The sequence below is a fragment of the Mastacembelus armatus genome, chromosome 22 (genome assembly GCF_900324485.2).
Source record: "Mastacembelus armatus chromosome 22, fMasArm1.2, whole genome shotgun sequence".
Lineage (NCBI taxonomy): Eukaryota > Metazoa > Chordata > Actinopteri > Synbranchiformes > Mastacembelidae > Mastacembelus > Mastacembelus armatus.
This window is the reverse complement of record NC_046654.1, coordinates 16,301,053-16,318,989: the sequence shown is the minus strand read 5'-3', so window position 1 is coordinate 16,318,989 and position 17,937 is coordinate 16,301,053. Positions and strand designations below refer to the sequence as shown.

The following is a 17,937-nucleotide window of genomic DNA, read 5'->3' as shown; positions in this document are numbered from 1 at the left end:
ATTCCATGCAAAACAAATGGAACAGTAATTCATCAGTGAAATATGGAGACACTGACAATTTAACAGTCTTTATTAATGTATTAATCACTTTTTACAAAATTCACATGGTTGTCATCTTCCTGGCTTTGATGTTAGTTTCTTTTCCAGATAGTCCATATAATTCACCACTCTGTGACTGTCAGGATGAGTCTCAGCTTACTTCAATAAAAGTGGGTATAAGCAGCCACTTTTTTCAAAAACGGGCCATATGCAAGTCATTGTAACAAGATCAATAATATTGTTTATCTGGTGTTCCAAATCCTACAAATCCCACAGGGAAGTGGGTGAAATTAAGTTGCTGCATTTTAATTATATTTTACAAAATATTTGACCTCTGAGGAATATTTAAAAAAAGCTTTTGATTAACTCATAGACAGAACAAGACCTGGTGTGATCTGATTTGAGATTCCAGGTGTACAACAAAGCAAATGCTAAATGGCAAAACTTTAAAAATGTATTTGACACAGGCAAGAGTCTTGGTATAACAAAATAAACTATTTTAAGCCTAAAAACATGCACTTCTTCCCCATGATCATTTAGATTTCTTTTCCTGTGCCACTGGGATGAAATGTTGACTAATGCCATATGTAAAACACTCACTTCTCTGCCACATCCGAAACATGCAGCAATTCAACATGCACACATTTCAAGTCTATCAAAAACCTTTCCAACACTGTCAAGCAAACAAGCAGCTAATTCTGCCTCACATGGCAAGATCCCCATGTGCAATGACAGATTACTGCTGTCCCAGACTGCACAACAACAGAAACTACTTCACAGGGAATGTAGCTGGACGACGACAGGGCAGAGTGACAGTAACAGAAAGAAAGCAAGCAGGGGAGAGAGAAAGAACAGGCTGGGGAAAAAAAGAGAGAGACTGAGCAGAAATAGATAGCTACAAAGTGGTCAAAGGAAGGCTGATCATTTCCCTTCTGCTAACACTCTTTATTAAATACATCCTCCTGATTGATAAATAGATGTTAACAGAAAATTTATGGGTGTAAAACTTCAATCTGCCCACCATCCATCGACCACTGATTTGAGTTTTATCCAAAAGTGTTGTCTCACAGTTAAAGTAGAAACCTCAGGGTCAAATGGCATCTTCAGGCGAGGGGGTGTGTTCCTCTGCTGACTGGCTATGTGGTGGGGAGGGGAGCGATGGCCGAATAGGGGGAGGACCCATGGAAGGAGGTGGAAGTCCGTCAGGTGGAGGGGGCCGCATGGAAGGGGAATAGTGATGACGAGGAGCAGGTGGAAGAGAAGGTCCACCAGGAGGTAAACGAGGAGGGAACATCATTCCTGCAGATGGAGCAGCCCACACTGGAGGAACAGAAGGAAAAACAGCTGAGTTTACATTTAGGATGTTTAAAGATATGATCATACAAGAAATGAAAACGGCTGCGGCTGCTTACTAGGCATCATAGGGGGGCCCCCAGGTCCCCTTGATGGGTAGAATTCAGGAGGCGGGGCCCCATAGGGAGGTCTACGAGGAAAGGGACCATCCATGGGGCCTACTGGGGGTCCAGGAGGGGGTGGGCCACCTATCCTTGAATCTGCTTCAGGGGGAGTCCTCCGATCACCAGGACCAGACTGATGACACAGATACAGAAAAGTATATATTTCAGTCTTGTTTCAGTCAACAGGCTAAAACAACAAATCTCAATCTAAAGGTGGGTTTATTGTCTCCTGGAACCAGCTGTCCAATTGTGTCATCAATCAGTCTTCATATGTTATCTGACACTGGGAAGGAAGAGAAGTGAGTACCTTCTCCCCAGGGAGACATTCTTCATGTTGCACTTGGCTTTTCACATAAAGCAAAGAGCTGTGTGGGAAATGGAAAAAAAACAAACTAACAAAAAAACTTTCACCTCCGTACAGCTGACCAATCTCAGTGGTCCGTGCGTGTGAATGCTAGATTGTAGGTTTGCCATATACCAATTTTTTTTTAATATAAAAATAAAATATAAACTTAATGCCAGGAATATAGAAAATGCAGGGCAGTTACACAAGATTTCATTCTCACACACACACACACACACACACACACACACACACACACACACACACACACACACACACACACACACACACTCTATCTTGGTCAATAAGGGCATCCAATCATATAATGCATTTCTTTGCTTCTTCTCTTTATAATTAAAAGGGCTAACCACAACACTTACCATAACTTAACTCTAAACCTAATTCCAATAAAATTACTGCAAACAATCTTTTGAACCTTTTGTGTGGACTGGTCAAAATGTTCTCACAGTGATGGCAATGACATCCAAGTTAAATTTCCATCCATCCATTATCTATATCCATTTATTCCTAACCAGGGTCACAGGGACCTGCTGGAGCCTATCCCAGCTCCCTTTGGGTGAAAGGCAGGGGTCCACCCTGGACCCTGGACCAGTCCATCACAGGGCCACATAGAGACAAACAACCTCACACACTCACACTCACTCCTATGGGCAATTTAGAGTCACCAATCAACCTGACATACATGTTTTTGGACTGTGGGAGGAAACCAGAGTACCTGGAGAAAACCCACACAAGCACAGGGAGAACATGCAAACTCCACACAGAAAGGCCCCTGATGGGTTTCAAACCAGGAACCTTCTTGCTGTGAGGCAACAGTGCCACTGTTCTGCCCCCAAGTAAAACTTGTCCACCCAAACATGTACAGCTTACCTCTCTGTGTTGCTGTTCACCTGGTCCAAAGCTGTTTTCTCTATACGATCCATCTGCATTGACAAACAAATTAAGCTCCTGCATTATATGAGTAGATTGTCACAATTTTCCATTCAGCTCTTGCACGTTAACAATCAAAGTTTAATTAAGTGTGTGACACATGGGAACATAATGAAGGATTGGCAAGCTCCTGTAGAGAATTCAGTGACTCACCTGGTATGTCTATAGGACGGGGAGGTCCTGCTGGAGCAACAGCGGGAAAACCCCTGGGATGGGGAAGAAGAGGCCCAGGTGGAAGAGAGCCCAGCGGGGGCAAAACGCCAATGGGTCCAGGAAGAGGTGGAGGTCTCCTGTACATTGGACCTCCTGGTTCAGGGAACATATAGCCTAAGAGAGAGAGAGAGAGAGAGAGAGTGGGAATACACAAAGATGTGTGATGATTTATCAATATTATATTTCCAAAGCTGTAAATGTGAATAATTGGCACGATACTGTTGGTACAGTAAAGTGTGTCCATTCTCATATGTAACAGGAAACTCATACATAGGAGCAAAATGATTATGTTCTTCGAACTGTGTTTTCAGGTGAATCTTCCCTTCTAGTATCACGTGGTAAATGAACTAATGCAACCACTTTGATCACAGAGTGTCACAGACAACTGTAGCTTTCGGTGTCAAAACTCAAAATGCATTCAACTCTATACACATGCTCTGTCAACATGCATTCAGCATTCACATGCACACTACATGACTGCAACTAATAATCAAAGACCAGCAAATAATAATCTTAATGATGGCCAGAACCCGGTACTGTGCATGCTGACTCATCGCCACGGCAACAGAGGCATTGTTAATATTACATGCTACACCTGTGCACTGACTGCTCTACATCACCATTTCAGCTGTGAACAGACCTCTAGGTTTCCCTGTGTGCAGACACAATGCTCCCTGATGCCCTCAGAATGTACATGAAACACTGGGCCACAGTTCAAACAGTGCAAAAAAAGGTCACGGTGTGTTTTCCTTTTTATATACACATAAATAATGTATCAGTTAACATGATAAACCCAGCAGAAATCCAGCAGTGCCACATAAAAATATCTCCCCATGAGAGTCAGGATATCAAGGAATTAATAGTTCTTGCTGCAGTCTGAAGGTTGACTCTCACTTTGATATGCAAGAGCAGGAACTGTTTTCACTGTTGTACTTTTTCTTTGTCACCTTGAATGAACTACAGTTTTCCTCCAGCACAAAAAGAACAAAAGAAATCACTAAAATATCATAAAGAATAGCTTCTTTTAGATTGTTATTGAAATTGTGATACACAAGGGACACTGCAAATAAAATCACTTTTTTTAATTAAGACTCTTGACCACTTACCTGCTTAAAAAAATTCATTTATTTCACTTTGTTAAATATGATTTAAAATTTCTGTTCAGGCTCTTTAGCTATGTACCAGAAGAATCCCTTCTTTCTCTTTCAGTATATACACACACACCTGGAGGTCCTACTGGTCCAGGGGGCCCAGCGGGCCCTGGCGGGGGTCCCCTGCGGTCTCTGTCCCATGTCGGAGAGCTTGAGCCACTGTCTGAATGAGGACCACCACTGCGCTCCAAATCTCCTGGGCCACCTGGGGGCTCCATTGGGCCATGGGGGACTTTGGTTGAAAAGACAGAGGAGCAAGAAAACAGACAGTAGGAGGGAAAGAAGGTGGAAATGAGTGGGAATTGACATAGACAAGAGTGACAGAGAGAGGAAGAGGAACAAACAGAATCAGGAGCTCAAAAGACAACATATCAGATAGTGAAGACAATTAGGCCAGAATAAGTTTGATTAGAAGAGAGAAGGAAAAGAGAAAAGTGTGAACATATCATGTCAATCAAAAGAAGACTACATACATGTCAACAAATTACACTGTTTTTCCCCATGGACTTTTCAGCATGCCAGCATACAGATCATGCTTCCACCAATCTCCAGTTCAGCATCCACAATTCATCATGCCACAGCCAGCTCATTGCCGATCATGCTGCATGTTTTATTTGCAAATCTACTGTGTGTAAAATCAGATATAAGCTGTGTATTACATATCAGAAAAACCTAACGGTACAGGAAACAGCTGCAGCTAAGTGTATTTGTTGACTGTAGATTTGTGTGTGTGTGTGTGTGTGTGTGTGTGTGTACCTCTAGGAGACAATCTAGCAGGGGGTCCATCCATTAATGTAGGAGGTGAGAGGAAAGCTCTGGTTTCAGATGCTGGTCGACCCAGAGGAGATGGACCATATGATGACCTCTCAGCTGGAGGTGGGGGAGAGACTGTGAGTACAGAGCTAAGGAAATCTGTGGCGCACTAGGTTCATCACCTAAAGCACATACCACTCAATAATGCGTGTTTGGTGTGTGCGCTAACCTCGAAAAGGCAGTGGGCGAGCAAGACTGTCCAAGGCATAGGGATCTTTATCAAGTGTATCGACTTTAAACTGTGTGTCTGTCAGCCTGTGAATAAACACACCTAAAGTCAACAACTCACATATATTCTGGGCATAATAAGTGCATTTCAAAAAATATTAAAACATCTCTCAACATCTTAAACATTTCTACTGAATTCATGTTCTTGAGCCACAAAGTTATACTTCTGTCTGAGGAGGGCGTTCTCTCTCCTGATGTCTGCAAGTTCTCTTTCTGCTGCTCGAGCAGCCAGCTGAAAGATGAAGCCAAGATCAGTAACATAGCATGATATACAGTATGTACATGGAAACTGTCAAGATTAGCGTGTTAAAAAAACCTACTAAGATACATTTCATTACAGCTCTGTATTATAAATAGACTGTCATAAAAGTACAGATAGGTCAGATAGCAAATGTGGAAATACCCGTCATCACTGGTTGAGACCACACTATACAGCATTTTTCTAGTGTGTTTCTACAAAGGTCAGCATTGATGTCTTACTGACCCAGTTATTGTGAGCTTTCTTCTCATGCGCTGATATTTGGGTCTGGTAGGACTGTTTGGTTTTCTCCAGCTCATCCTCCATCTCTTCTGCTCGTTGTCTGAAGAAACAGTAATGCATTGATGAGACTGTGTGTGTTAAAAGGGAGGCTCATCAAGTGCCCCCACACTAGATGATTTTAAACCCAATTTGCCCCCCTCCAGTGGGGGCGTGGCCAAATTCTAGGTTTGTTGCAACCGATTATCTGTCTAAAAAAAATCCTCATGTGTATGGTGTCAACACAATTATTTTATTGCTTATTTTATTTTATTGCATTCTGTTTGACTTGTTTGATATTAACGATTCCTGGTCGGGGAATCCAACAAGATGGCCCCAATAGCCATTGAGAGAGAGCAGTCCGAAAAACATCACTAACTGGATGTCGTGTACCTTAAGGTCTCACAAACATCATAGCACATGAAAACAAAACCAGCGCCAAAAGGCGTGATGAAGACATGCTTGTTGAATCGTGCCAACACAAGTGTCTTTTTAACGTATAGTGCATGACATAACATTACTACAATAGAGCTGACAATGAAAAGGCATGTGTCACAACGTTAAGTTTGATCCTGCGAGTGTCTGTGGAATTGCCATACTACAATAGGCAAGTGTGTGGTCTCCTGGTCTGGTTGAATCCGCTAGCGTGTGCAGTCCAAAGATTGTAATATTAAGAATCAGCTGAACTGTCTTCATGTCTGTGGTCTCCCACTTTCTTAAAATCATCTCAGATTTTAAAATCGTCTAGTGTGTGCCCAGCCTTATTGTATTTACAGCTTTGCAGAAGTGACTACCTGTAGTTATTGAGTTCCTCCATGGCCAGTGCAATGTTTTTATCTGCTTTATTTAACTTCTCTTCTTTTTGCAGGCGCTCCTTCTCTTCCACTGTCAGCAGTCTGCAAACACACATTCAGCAGCAATCCCATTATTGTTCTGAACTGTTCTAGTGTCACAGCTACACTCAAACCTATCCAAAGATGTGTCTATACCTGTGCAACTTGAGCTCATTCTCCTGATACATTTCAGTCATTATCTGGAGTTTCTGTTGTAATCGTTGGACCTGAACACAAGTAAAGAATATTATTTCAAATACAGATTAATGCAGGACACCAATATAATGCAATATCAAACTAATACATGGTTAGAGTCAGCTACCTGATCTGAGTAGTGCTCAGCATCTGACTGCAGAGATAATTTCTCCTTCTCCAGCTCCTCAATGCTCACTACAGGGAAAAGCAAAATTGTAGAGTGACACAGCTGTACACCTGGTATCAGTGATATGTATTTCATAAGCCCCACATGATATATATTTCTACATCACATTACATAGCAATACACATTACTGTGTCTGCTGTTACTTTGCCTTGGCTTATTTGTTCTGTCAGACACTTAAATGACAGACTCACTTGGACTGTCTATAATCTCCTATGGTCATCTATAGTTTACTTACCTTGCAAATCGTCTTTAGCTTTAACTTCATCATTCAGTTTGGCAAATACCCTGTCCTTGTCTTCATCTAGTGATTTGAGGTCTGCATTCAGCTACATACAAAACAAACAACACATGTCCAATAAACTGTTGCACAGGTTCGGTGATATCTAGACCATTTCTTTTATTAATATTGTCCAAACCTAAGCATGCCTGTGAACCATCATAATATTACTAATACTGTACCTTAGCAGCATAAATGAGTTTCTGGACTTTCTGGAGATGGCCTTGTGTGTCTGTTACGTTCCCTCTTCCATTCTCATCTATTCTTTCTTTCTCTCCCCCTTTCTCATTCGCCTCTTCCTCCAGGTCTGAATCCCAGGCTTTCATCCTCAGCAGGCGATCTGTCAGGGACTGAATGTATACAAGTACTTGGTTTCAAATACGCCATTAAATTTAATCATGTCAAAGAAAATCTTTTACCCAAATTTTATCGTTTGCAATCTTTTAATCGGCTATTGAGATATGCCCATTATCTGAAATCCAATTTTCATTAGGAGATTCAGAGACAATATCAAATAATTACCTGCAATGTATTGTAATAAATGCTAGAACCAACCGTACCTTTATACGCTCATCCTTATTGGCCACATCCTGTTGCATCCCACTATAGGCGATCTCACACCTCTGCATCTCTGCCTCCAACTCACTCACTCTTTCTGCCCATCCCTCCACCTGCTGCCTCAGCTGCACAGAAAAGAGATGGGAAGAGAGAGGTACAATGGTTACACATGAACGGGGAGGCACAAGAACTGATCATATTTTAACAATTCTGTCAATGTGGGTTTTTCAAGAGTTTTCAAGAGTTCACAAATGAAAACCATGACTCTAGCACAGTATGCGATTAGGTGGGCTAAATGAACAAAGTGGCTAAGAAGTACTTAGAACTTTCATTCTACCCCTACAAATGCAAGGCCACACATAGTAATTGCATACATGAGTAGTGTCCTACCTGAGCATTGCTCTCCTGTAGCAGTGTGTTCTTCTCTCCAGCTGTTTCCAGGTTCCTCTGCAGCCTATCACTGTTCATACTATATACTTTCAGAGTAGTTTGTGCCTAAAGACAGACCAGTGGAAAGCAATAAGGTCACGGGAAACGCAAAGAAGATGTAGTAAAGGAGGATAAGAGGGAGCAGCAGGAAGGATGGAAAGCAGGAAAGGTCAGACAAAAGAGATCTGCACCTGTTCTTCCTGTGACTGGAGGTCTTTGGTTTCTTCTTCAAATGTTTTTAAGTTCTCCTCGAGCACTGCTATCTGCAGGGATGAAAAAAAACAAAAACCCATCACTCTCGTTTAGTCAGTCTTTATTACATTGCACCATATTCTCTGTTAGCACAATTAACTAAACTTCCACAGCACTGTTGCTAGCTGTGTGTGTGCCCCTACCCTTTTTTCTTGCTCTGTCCGATGTTCTCTTTGCTGCTCCAGTTGATCCTTCAGCTGTTCTAGGTCGCTCTCCAGCTCTCTCTTTGCACGTTCCAACTGCCTGGCTTTGCCCTGTAGAAGCAACATGTCTTCAGAAAACTTCTATATCTATGTCCCATTGCTACATGATATTTTCACGTTTTTGGATATTTCTTGAGCTTATTCTTCTTTTTTTCTGTCTTACCTCCAGATGTTCTGTCCTTTGAGTTTGGGCCAAGACACCATTGTCCTTCAATGAGTCCTCCAGGTCATCATACTACAAGTGGCACACAGTAAAGAAATTAATCTTATGTGCACAGAGCTCACAATAGCCACAACAAATCTGATCTGGAATTAAAACTATGTTCATTATTATCTACAATTACTAATAATGACAGAATTTCTTCTTTTTAATCACACATCCAACAACATCCTTGAATTCAGATGCTTCTTAAGCCACGAAACATATCACATCTATCTGTCTGAAAAGAACCAGTGAAGTGTGTGAGACTAGTACGAACCTCTTGTTGACATTTACTTAGAGTCTGGAGAACTTTACACTTCTCATCTAGTAGTTGTGCAACATGTTCAGCCATCCAACGCTCTTTACCTGAAAAAGGAAATACAAAGCTTATAAAGAAAATTCAAATTCTGTTATTTCTACAGCATGTTTTTCATTGTGAGTTAATATACAGCGAGGGGACAGAGCTTAAACTGGCAGTAATTAGCAATGTGCTTGCTTTACTTCAGTCATGAAATGAAATTGAGACATTAAGGAATATGTAGTGAAGACTTACTTCTATACATTCTGCTTTTGACCTGCAAGAAAAGAAGAAAATAATGAGGAATAAGAAGTCGCTGAACAGACTATTGGTATGACAAATGGGCTGAGTGCCACAGCAGAGAGTGTGATCTCTTTGTGTATATGTCAGAACCAATCCAACTTCTACAAAGCCGTATACTGCGAACATATAAAATGTGTGTGATGCTATTTCATACTTACAGAGCTGTAACATCTGCAGGTAAACAACAGTATTATCACCAGTCCCACAAGACTGGAGATGATGACTGGTTCCCAAGGCACCCCATACAGGTCTGGCCCGGGTCTGATGTCATCAGGTAGCAATGAGACCACCTGGATGGAGAGAAGGTCATGGTTTATCACAGGTGTAACTTCCACCTTTAAAATATATGTGGCCCTCTGTAGTCTGGGAACAAAACTTAGATGAATCCTTTCCAGTTAACTGTACACAGTGGAGTACTGATTATGGAGATCTGGATCTATGCCTCAGTACTACATACTGTCTACTATTTATATAGAGTATTTCTGAAAAAGAAGTGTTGCTCTAATAAACAGATTAATCATTTTTCAGTTTTAACCAGCTTATCACCACCTAGCAGACAGAGCATGCATTTTTTCATTAGACAACCAGCTTTTGTTCGAGGAGGGCCAGGGTATGTCCTGCGTATGGTTCTTATAAATAAGCACCAAAAGTTTCCTCATTTCATGTTCCACCAGTTGTAATATTCTTACAGATGACCGATTACACCACAGCTGTTACGGACGGGGGAACACATTTAGAAACAACAGAAAAGCAGAAGAAACCCTGATATCCCGACGTCCCAGTCTGTTAGCCAGGTATTATCAGCCAGCTGGGAGCAAACACATATTAGATCACAAATTAGTATTGACAGCTGGTTAGCAGCGGCGATTCGTCACGTGTAGTGAGAAAGTAGAGTACAACATTACAATGTGTAGTCAGTGCGCTGTTTTCAGATAACGTGAAAGTCCGTTAGGCTGTGAATGCTAGTTAAGAAATGCTAACGAAACATACATCCTTCACTTTCTCCACAGCGAGACTGTAGTAAGCCTCTGCCGTCGCGTGGAAGTCCGCCCCTTTGCTGGCCAACTGGTCGGGTGCCGGGTGCTCCGTCATGACCCCAATTATTTCATTTGGTTTTTAGTTACAATTTTGTGTTTTACCGACATTAAGAACAGAAACTGTATCGCCAACCGGACTAGCGGCGATTTCACATCCTATTCATAACACCGACGTTCAAGAACAGACCACGTCGAGCTGCACGTCGTAGGGGACCGAATAATACATTCTCTCTGCAAATTCCTGGTTACGACTAAAATTTATTTTGATTATTCCAAAATCTCATAGTAACATGGGTGACATGCGTATGATAAATCACACCATATATATCTACACTTTGTTTCTGCACTTATAAATTCACGCAAATTATATCACACCCCCGCTGGGGTTAATGGTTCATTCGCAACGTCACCAATTGTATAATGCCACACAGGCACATCGGAGTGCTTTCGAAGTGACACCAGGAGAAAACAGGTGTCACTAAGTTAATTACAGCTCGGGAGTTTTTTTTTTTTTTTTTTTTTTGTGATGACCTCCCGAGTAACTAATGTAGTCCTCTGAAACACAATACATCATTCTACCGTCATACAAAAGGGGTGTTTCGAAAGGCGTATGTCCATGTGTCACTTCCTTTGATTCACAGCTATAAGGCTAAAAATAGGCTGGCCTACAGGTGAAGGCTCATTCTGACCACATAAAGTGCTGCTAAAGGTTGGTTACACTCACCGAACTGGCTTCATTTTCGTCCATTTGAAACTAGAGAATCATCAACTCTGGAAAATAATTTGAAGCAATCTGCCTTTACGACCGCGATGACCGCCGTGTGGGTAATAGATCCACCAGTATTTAGGAATGTGAGTGATGTTGACGGAGCCGAGCCAGCTTGACAGCTGAGACGTAGGTAGAGCTCAGTGCTAGATCAACATGTCACAAGTCTGGAGTCTTAAAGAACCAGACCTCGCACTCTGTACACACTTCAAAAACAGATGTTCTCATAAACAGTTTAGGCCACTCGGTTGTTCTGTATCCATGTGAGACCAATGCTGCCCCTACACAGTGTTCCATCAAGGACAGAACATTTCCATTTATACCTCTGAACCTAGGTTTTGTGACTAACCATTACAAAAGCTGGGTGAGCATGGATCCATCCTATTGTTTTACATCAGTGTAAATAGTCAGAATCCAGCAGATCCATGAAAGGATGTCTGATAACCCTTACCTTCACAGTAATCCATACGATGAGCCCTCTGGCCTCATGAACATGAGCGGCTGAGTCCTCACTGATCTGATGAACGATGTGCAGAATTTGCTTCATTACCCCTGGTGTTAGAGTCACATAGATACAATAGAGTTTAGAATTTCAGCTTTCCTGTTTTGTCACAATAATACTGATCAAACAATATAGTTGGAATTCAGCCCAATGCATTGTTTACATGTAGAAGTACTGGCATAACAAAAGGGCAAATAATGCCATAATGTCCCAGGTTAGGTTGTGTGTTGCAGGAATGAGGATGCAGCAGGTCGAGCACCAATTCTGTATTATTGCTTAATATCTTTAATCATCTTTTAATCCATCTTGATTAAGGCCTAGTTGAGTGATCCATACCTTCCAGTGGCTGTGGAGATCCTGGCTGTGGCTGAATGTGAGAATTGGATTCACTCTCTTCTTTAATTCTTTTTTCTCCCTTTTTCTCATCTTCAGTTTTGCTCTCCTTTACTGTTATAACACTGTGTTGCTCATTGTCCTTCTCCATTGCCATCCACTCATCTCTCAGAATGCTGTGCTCTTGAGATACAGATGACTCTTGTGTCTTCCTTGTCCCTCTCTCAGTGGTCACACCCTTATCGTTACTGTGAGTCGAACAGGATGCACCAACACAGCCGGCCTCAGCTGTATTTGACAGGGGGACACATGCATTCTAATTGACATAAAGGCAATCTGAAACTACAGCTAAATTGATTAAAATAGATCAAAATAGCAATAAGATTGGCTATGATTGTTGAGGCAATGTAGACAAAATACCTTGATGATTTGCTTTACTGACATCTGGGTTTCCTGTGAGGAGTGTCTCTCTCACTCTTCCCAACAGCATGTCTAGTTTCTGAAGTGCAATGAGCGCTCGAGTCTTTTCTTTTGCCTCCTGTGGTGCATCAGAGAGCCTCATACTTGGAGCAACCAGTGTTTCCCTGTGATGATGCACAAGCCTTTCTATGTCTGACAATATAGATTCATCATTATCAGGATCTTCAGCCATAGTTTCTGAACTGCTCAAAATATAATCCAAAAACTGCAGCTTGTGTCGCCCAAGCAGCTCAGTCAAAATAGTCATTTCATCTAAGCTCATATGGACAAGGAGGTTTTTGTAATGTTTGGAGAGGGTTGTTGTTTGGAGGGTGGATTCTGTGTTTGAAGACGAAGTATCGAGGTGAGAATATGTCCGAGCAAGGGGAGGTGAGGGTTGTGTGTGCTGCTGCGGGGGCATAGTGATGGAAAAATCTTTCTGAAAATTAGTAGCAGAATCCAGTCCTTGTTTGGTAGTCAGAGAGGCTTGTGGCTTAGTGGTCTCACCGGTACTGGCATCCAGACTTGGGGCAGCTTCTGTAGACTCATTGGTTTCGGGGATGGGTGTTTGGCTGAAAAAGTTGAGAGCATTTTTGAAAAGACCAAATGCTCCTTCACTTTCATTTTCTAGCAAACCAGATGGAACAGTGGGACCAGTAGGGCTTTCATCAGAGTCACTGGTTAGAGATAAACCTCCTATCTTATCTTCAGAGTGTATTTGATTTGTTAGTTTCTCAGTGGAAATCCCACTGGCACTTGTTGCACATTTCATATCATGGTCTTCAAGCTCCATTTTATGTCCCTGGCAGAGCCTATTTCTTTCTTCACTGGAAGAAAGATCATGTTCTTTGTTTTCAGCTGTGTGACCAAGTAGCACTTCATCAGAAATTCCACTGTGGCCGCTGTCACCTGTAAGTTGCAGAGGACTGTCTGTGTATTTGGTTGCTCCTATCTGCTCACCCTCCAAACTGTTAAGATCAGAGATGCCACTAGTCTTCTTGCTAGAAATGTCTTCATTCATTGCATTTGATGTACTGGCATTTGCTGTTTTTTCCTCTTCCTCCTCTTGTACTGCATCTCTCTCCATACCCTCAGAGAGTATCATCTGACTCTCTCCTATCTTGTCTGCTATTATTTCATCATTTTGTGTTTTTTCCTCAGAGATAATTTCATTTCTGTCTCTTGCTGATTCAGATTCAGCTTCAGCTTGAGGACAAGACTCATACAAACATTTTTCCTCTTCCCTTTTGTCCATTTTCTCTCTCTCCATGTTATTCACCTGCTGCATTTCTTCAACCCATTTCCCTTCCTTCACCTCTTCTACTGTCTCCTGATTTGTCTCTTTCTCCTCCATCTTTTCATGCTCTGTCTGCATCTTTTCAGTGTTTGTGTTCTCATCCTGTGTCTCTTTCTCATTGCTTTCTGACTCTGGCTTGACAGTGTCATGAGTGGTTTCTGTCTGTACATCCAAATCAGATGACTCTGACTCTCTTTCTTCACCTTCTTCCTTCTCTTTTTCCTCTAACTCCTCAACTTCCTTTAACTTCTCCTGTTTCTTCACTTCCTTTGACTCCTCCATCTCCACTAGCTCCTTCTCCCCCTTAAACTCCTCCATTTCCCCCCAGTTTTCTTCCTTCTGTAACTCTTTAGTCTTTGCCTGTTTCTCCTTTATTTCCTCCACCTCCTTCCCTTTCTCTTCCTCAGTTAACTCCTCCACATCTTCCTGCCTCTCCCCTGCTTTGAACCCGTCCACGTCCTCCTGAAGCACTTCTTCCATTGTCTCAACTAGCTCTTCCTGCTTTCCTTCATCTATTTTCTGCTGCCTGTCCCCTTCCTCAGTCTCCTCCACCTCTTTTAACTCCTCCAATTTCTCATCTTCCTTTAACCCCTTCACCTGCTCAGTCTCAATAGATGACTTTTGGTTGGTTTCATTCAAAACCTCTTTCTCAAGTCCATGAGTCTCTGTCTCAGTTTGAGCTTGTTGGAGGTTTTTTCTGGTGTTTGTCTCAGGTTCTGTTAGCCTGTCTGCAACATCATGCTTACGCGTGATTCTCGGTTCCATCTGTAGAGATGCAGAGTCCTGATCCGTGCTGTCTGCACTAGTATCTTGAGTGAGTGTGTCCTCCTGTGGGGCATTTTCATACAAGCTGTCAGTGGAATGAGGTGAGCCAAAGTCTTGAGGGTTGCTTTCAATGGAATGGGCTCCTGTATTCACTGCTATCTCAGCATGATGTGTCTCTGTTTCTGAGTTATTATTTATCATGACTGGTATATCAGAATTGTCCACATTAACAATTAAACTGTCATCCTCATTGCTGTTTGGTTCATTTCTGTCCTTAGCTGTGGCTGATGATAAAGAAGGCTCAGTCTTTCTGCTGTTGTCTTCTGCATTACCACCCACTTGACTTTGTCCTGCTGATTCACTCATGTGAGTGGTGGGCATTTCTCTGTGAAGCACATCTGTCTTGATCTTCTTATGGAAAGGACCATTATCACTTGCGCCATTTGCAGCAGATACCACAGTGGATTCTTCCTGATTTGTGATTTGACCCCCTTCCTCATCTGCACTTTGTGTTTTCTTGCTCTGCAGCTGATCGTTGTTTTCCTCCTCAACCTTACCTACAGATTGTCCCACAGACTCTGAATCCACAGAATAGAGGTCAGACCCCAAACTGATGTCAGATTGTGTGTAAAAATCCTGATTGATATCAGTTGCATCTTTAATTTCCACATCTGACTCTTTGTTATTGTACTCACCCACATTTCCTGTTAATTCAGGTCCACCTAGCAAGTGGGACACTTCCTCTGACCTGATCTGAGGAGAAACATCTTTTTCATCAACCTTGGATGCAGCATGCACAGGTAACACAAAATCCTTGCTGTTATGTGAAGCATCTATATTGTTATTATTAGTATCTACTTTGACTGGTGCTAAGGTGGTAGAATCTTCCTTTGCCTCAGAATTAGGAACTTGATCTTCAACATTTGTTTCAGCAGTGTATGTGTTGAAGCTGCTGCTAATAATCTCACTTCCCACTTCTGGTACTGTTTCTGTCTCAACCTTTTCCTCAGGCTCTCTTTTCTCCTCCTCTGTCTGTGCATGCTGTGAATGACTGGTGTCCACATTCTCCGTGCTTATTGGTGGCTCTAAGGTTGTGCCCTTTTCTTTCCCCTCATATCCAACCCCTGTACTCTCATCACCTTCACTCTTATCTTTCCTGAAGCCTAAAATGTCCCCGATTCCGATATTCAACCAAGAACTAGCCGTTGGCTGTTCCTTCTCTTCCATTGCCTCCTCAGTCTCTCTTCCATTTGTCTCGTGTCCTAACCCCTGATTGGTTGTGTCAAACCTCAGCACACTTGATAGTCCATTTCCCAGCCAATCAAGTGTCCCCATGTCTTCCTTCTCATCTTCTTGTAATTGGGTCCCTTCTAGGTCCAGAGATATCCTTCGGCTTCGGAATTTCTCTATCACTTCACTTTCTTCAGCCATTTCTCTTGGTTCATGTATTTTTATGGAATCTGTATTTTTCTCACCTCCAAAGCCAAGCCACCCAGTCACAGTTGAGGTCAAGGAATCATCAGTTTCTTTATTTTCTTCTCTAGTGTTTATTGGGTCATCAGGTTTTCCTTCTCCTCCTCCAAACCCCAGCAATCCTGTCACAGACAAACTTAACGAAGCTCCGGCCTGTGTCTCTTTTCTCTCATCTGTTTTCTCTCCTTCAGCCCATTTGGCAGGTTGTTCCTCGTTTCCTAGCCCTAACCATCCTGTCACAGAAGAACCAAGCCAGGAAGAGGAGGGAGACCCACCTTGTTCATTTTGCGCCGTGGACGTCTTGTGTTGTTCCTCGTGAGTCCTGTCAGCAGGATCAGCAGCATTTTTGTTTTCGCTTTCTTCTGTGGATGTGCCATCAGGTTGCTGTGTTGAAACCAGAGATTCTGTAGGGCGATCTGCGTGTGTCAGAGGACTTTCAGTACTACTGGCATCTGTGCGTAGGCTGGATTGCGTAGTTTTTGGCTCCTGGTTAAGGATTTTCTGATCATCATCATGATCGCGGTCCAGATGACTAGTGTCAATAAGGTAGCCAAAATCATCCATACAGAAGAAATCTGATTTCTGAATGAACAGAAAAAGACACAAGGAGACTTAAGGCATTTACTTTTTTATAAATTCAACAACAGGTGCTACAACAATTACTAATTCTGGGACAAATACTTTACCATATCACAGTATACCAGGTTATTACCCATTTGTGAAATTCCTTTACAGCCACCTGATGTAGTTATAATGAATAAATGTGTTTAATACAAAGCATCTAAACTGAAAAACTGCTGAAATCAAATTACCTGTGTTTCCACTACTTTCTCCATTGCTGCATAAACCTGCTCCTCTTGCACTGCATCCTTTGGAAAATACCCAAACTGTTTGTCAATCTGAAATAAAGAAGAAATAGCACGGGAAATATAAGCATTCAACACAGACTTTGTCAAATAAACAGAGGAGGGAGCACAGAAAGGAGATTTGAGTCACTGATACATAATACGTTTAAAGTAAACAAACTAGAATACATATTATTCATGCATCATGTATCTTCGTATAAATGAGCTGGAGTGTTCTCAAAGATGTTATCCTTCAGTGTGATGGCATTTGTATTGTAATAATCTCTTTAACCTGGAACCTCAGATAAAGGCTTGTTTGGATTGAGTGGGTTATTCATTATATTCTGCTTTAAAGATAGAAGGTCACAGAGGGACACAAATAGATGAAGATATCAGACATACAGTGCCTGCCCAGAGGTCTTCCCTCTTTCCCGTCAGTTTGTGGTAAACAAAGATGGTGTCTCCTTGTCTGAAGCTGAGGAAGCGGCAGTCCTTACCATGGTGGTCCCTGATAGCCTGCACCCTGCTCATTGGACCTAACAGCACAAAATGGCAGGGAGATACAGAGGTGATTAAAACAGAAAATAAATGCTTTCAATGTATAAATTTAAAAAATATAAAGAAATTTGAAAAGTCCAAAATACATTGTGTCAGTCTCTGGACTGCAGGTAGGTCTATATTTCAGTAGGTCTGGGACTTACTTTCACACTCAGAATCTCCACAGATTTTGTAGTCAGACAACAGTCCCAGATTTTGGTGAGGTAAAGTCACAAAGGCTGTGCATGTAATCCACAGAAATTTGCAAGCCTGTGAAAAAGCCATTCTTGGTGTTTGACGCTTGATGACAGCAATGATTCAAAAGAAAATGTGCATAATGTGGGAGAATAATAACTCCGGACAGCTGTGGTGGCAAGTGGACATTGCCTCTAAGCTCTTGCTGTCATGAAGACTCAATATCAAATCCGAGCGCTGAGATAAGATATAGACCAAGCACGGGGATAATCATTAACA

At 42.0% G+C, this 17,937-nt stretch overlaps 1 protein-coding gene and 1 long non-coding RNA gene across 3 annotated transcripts; one reads left to right on the top strand and one right to left on the bottom strand.

Annotated features, from left to right (window-relative positions):
• Positions 1-52: 52 nt before the first annotated feature.
• mia2 (MIA SH3 domain ER export factor 2) lies at positions 53-17,882 on the bottom strand. Of its 2 annotated transcripts, XM_026305186.1 has the most exons (28): positions 17,628-17,881; positions 17,329-17,462; positions 16,894-16,980; positions 12,508-16,663; positions 12,091-12,375; positions 11,704-11,804; positions 9,608-9,739; positions 9,402-9,423; positions 9,126-9,214; positions 8,810-8,881; positions 8,587-8,697; positions 8,383-8,454; positions 8,153-8,257; positions 7,765-7,887; positions 7,387-7,554; positions 7,163-7,253; positions 6,868-6,935; positions 6,702-6,772; positions 6,507-6,608; positions 5,680-5,776; positions 5,360-5,427; positions 5,137-5,222; positions 4,911-5,024; positions 4,228-4,386; positions 2,944-3,117; positions 2,731-2,783; positions 1,452-1,629; positions 53-1,359 (listed from the first exon to the last, which is right to left on the bottom strand). In XM_026305186.1, the coding sequence occupies exons 1-28, from the start codon at positions 17,746-17,748 to the stop codon at positions 1,130-1,132; spliced, it is 7,269 nt and encodes a 2,422-aa protein (XP_026160971.1). In that variant the 5' UTR covers positions 17,749-17,881; the 3' UTR covers positions 53-1,129. The 2 variants fall into 2 exon arrangements, with proteins under 2 accessions (XP_026160971.1, XP_026160979.1); XM_026305194.1 differs by lacking the exon at positions 4,228-4,386 and having other exon boundaries at positions 17,628-17,882.
• Positions 11,125-16,376, top strand: LOC113129290 (uncharacterized). The gene is made up of 4 exons (XR_003295597.1): positions 11,125-11,195; positions 15,137-15,205; positions 15,325-15,408; positions 16,273-16,376. It is a non-coding gene; the product is annotated as an uncharacterized LOC113129290 (long non-coding RNA).
• Positions 17,883-17,937: the final 55 nt, after the last annotated feature.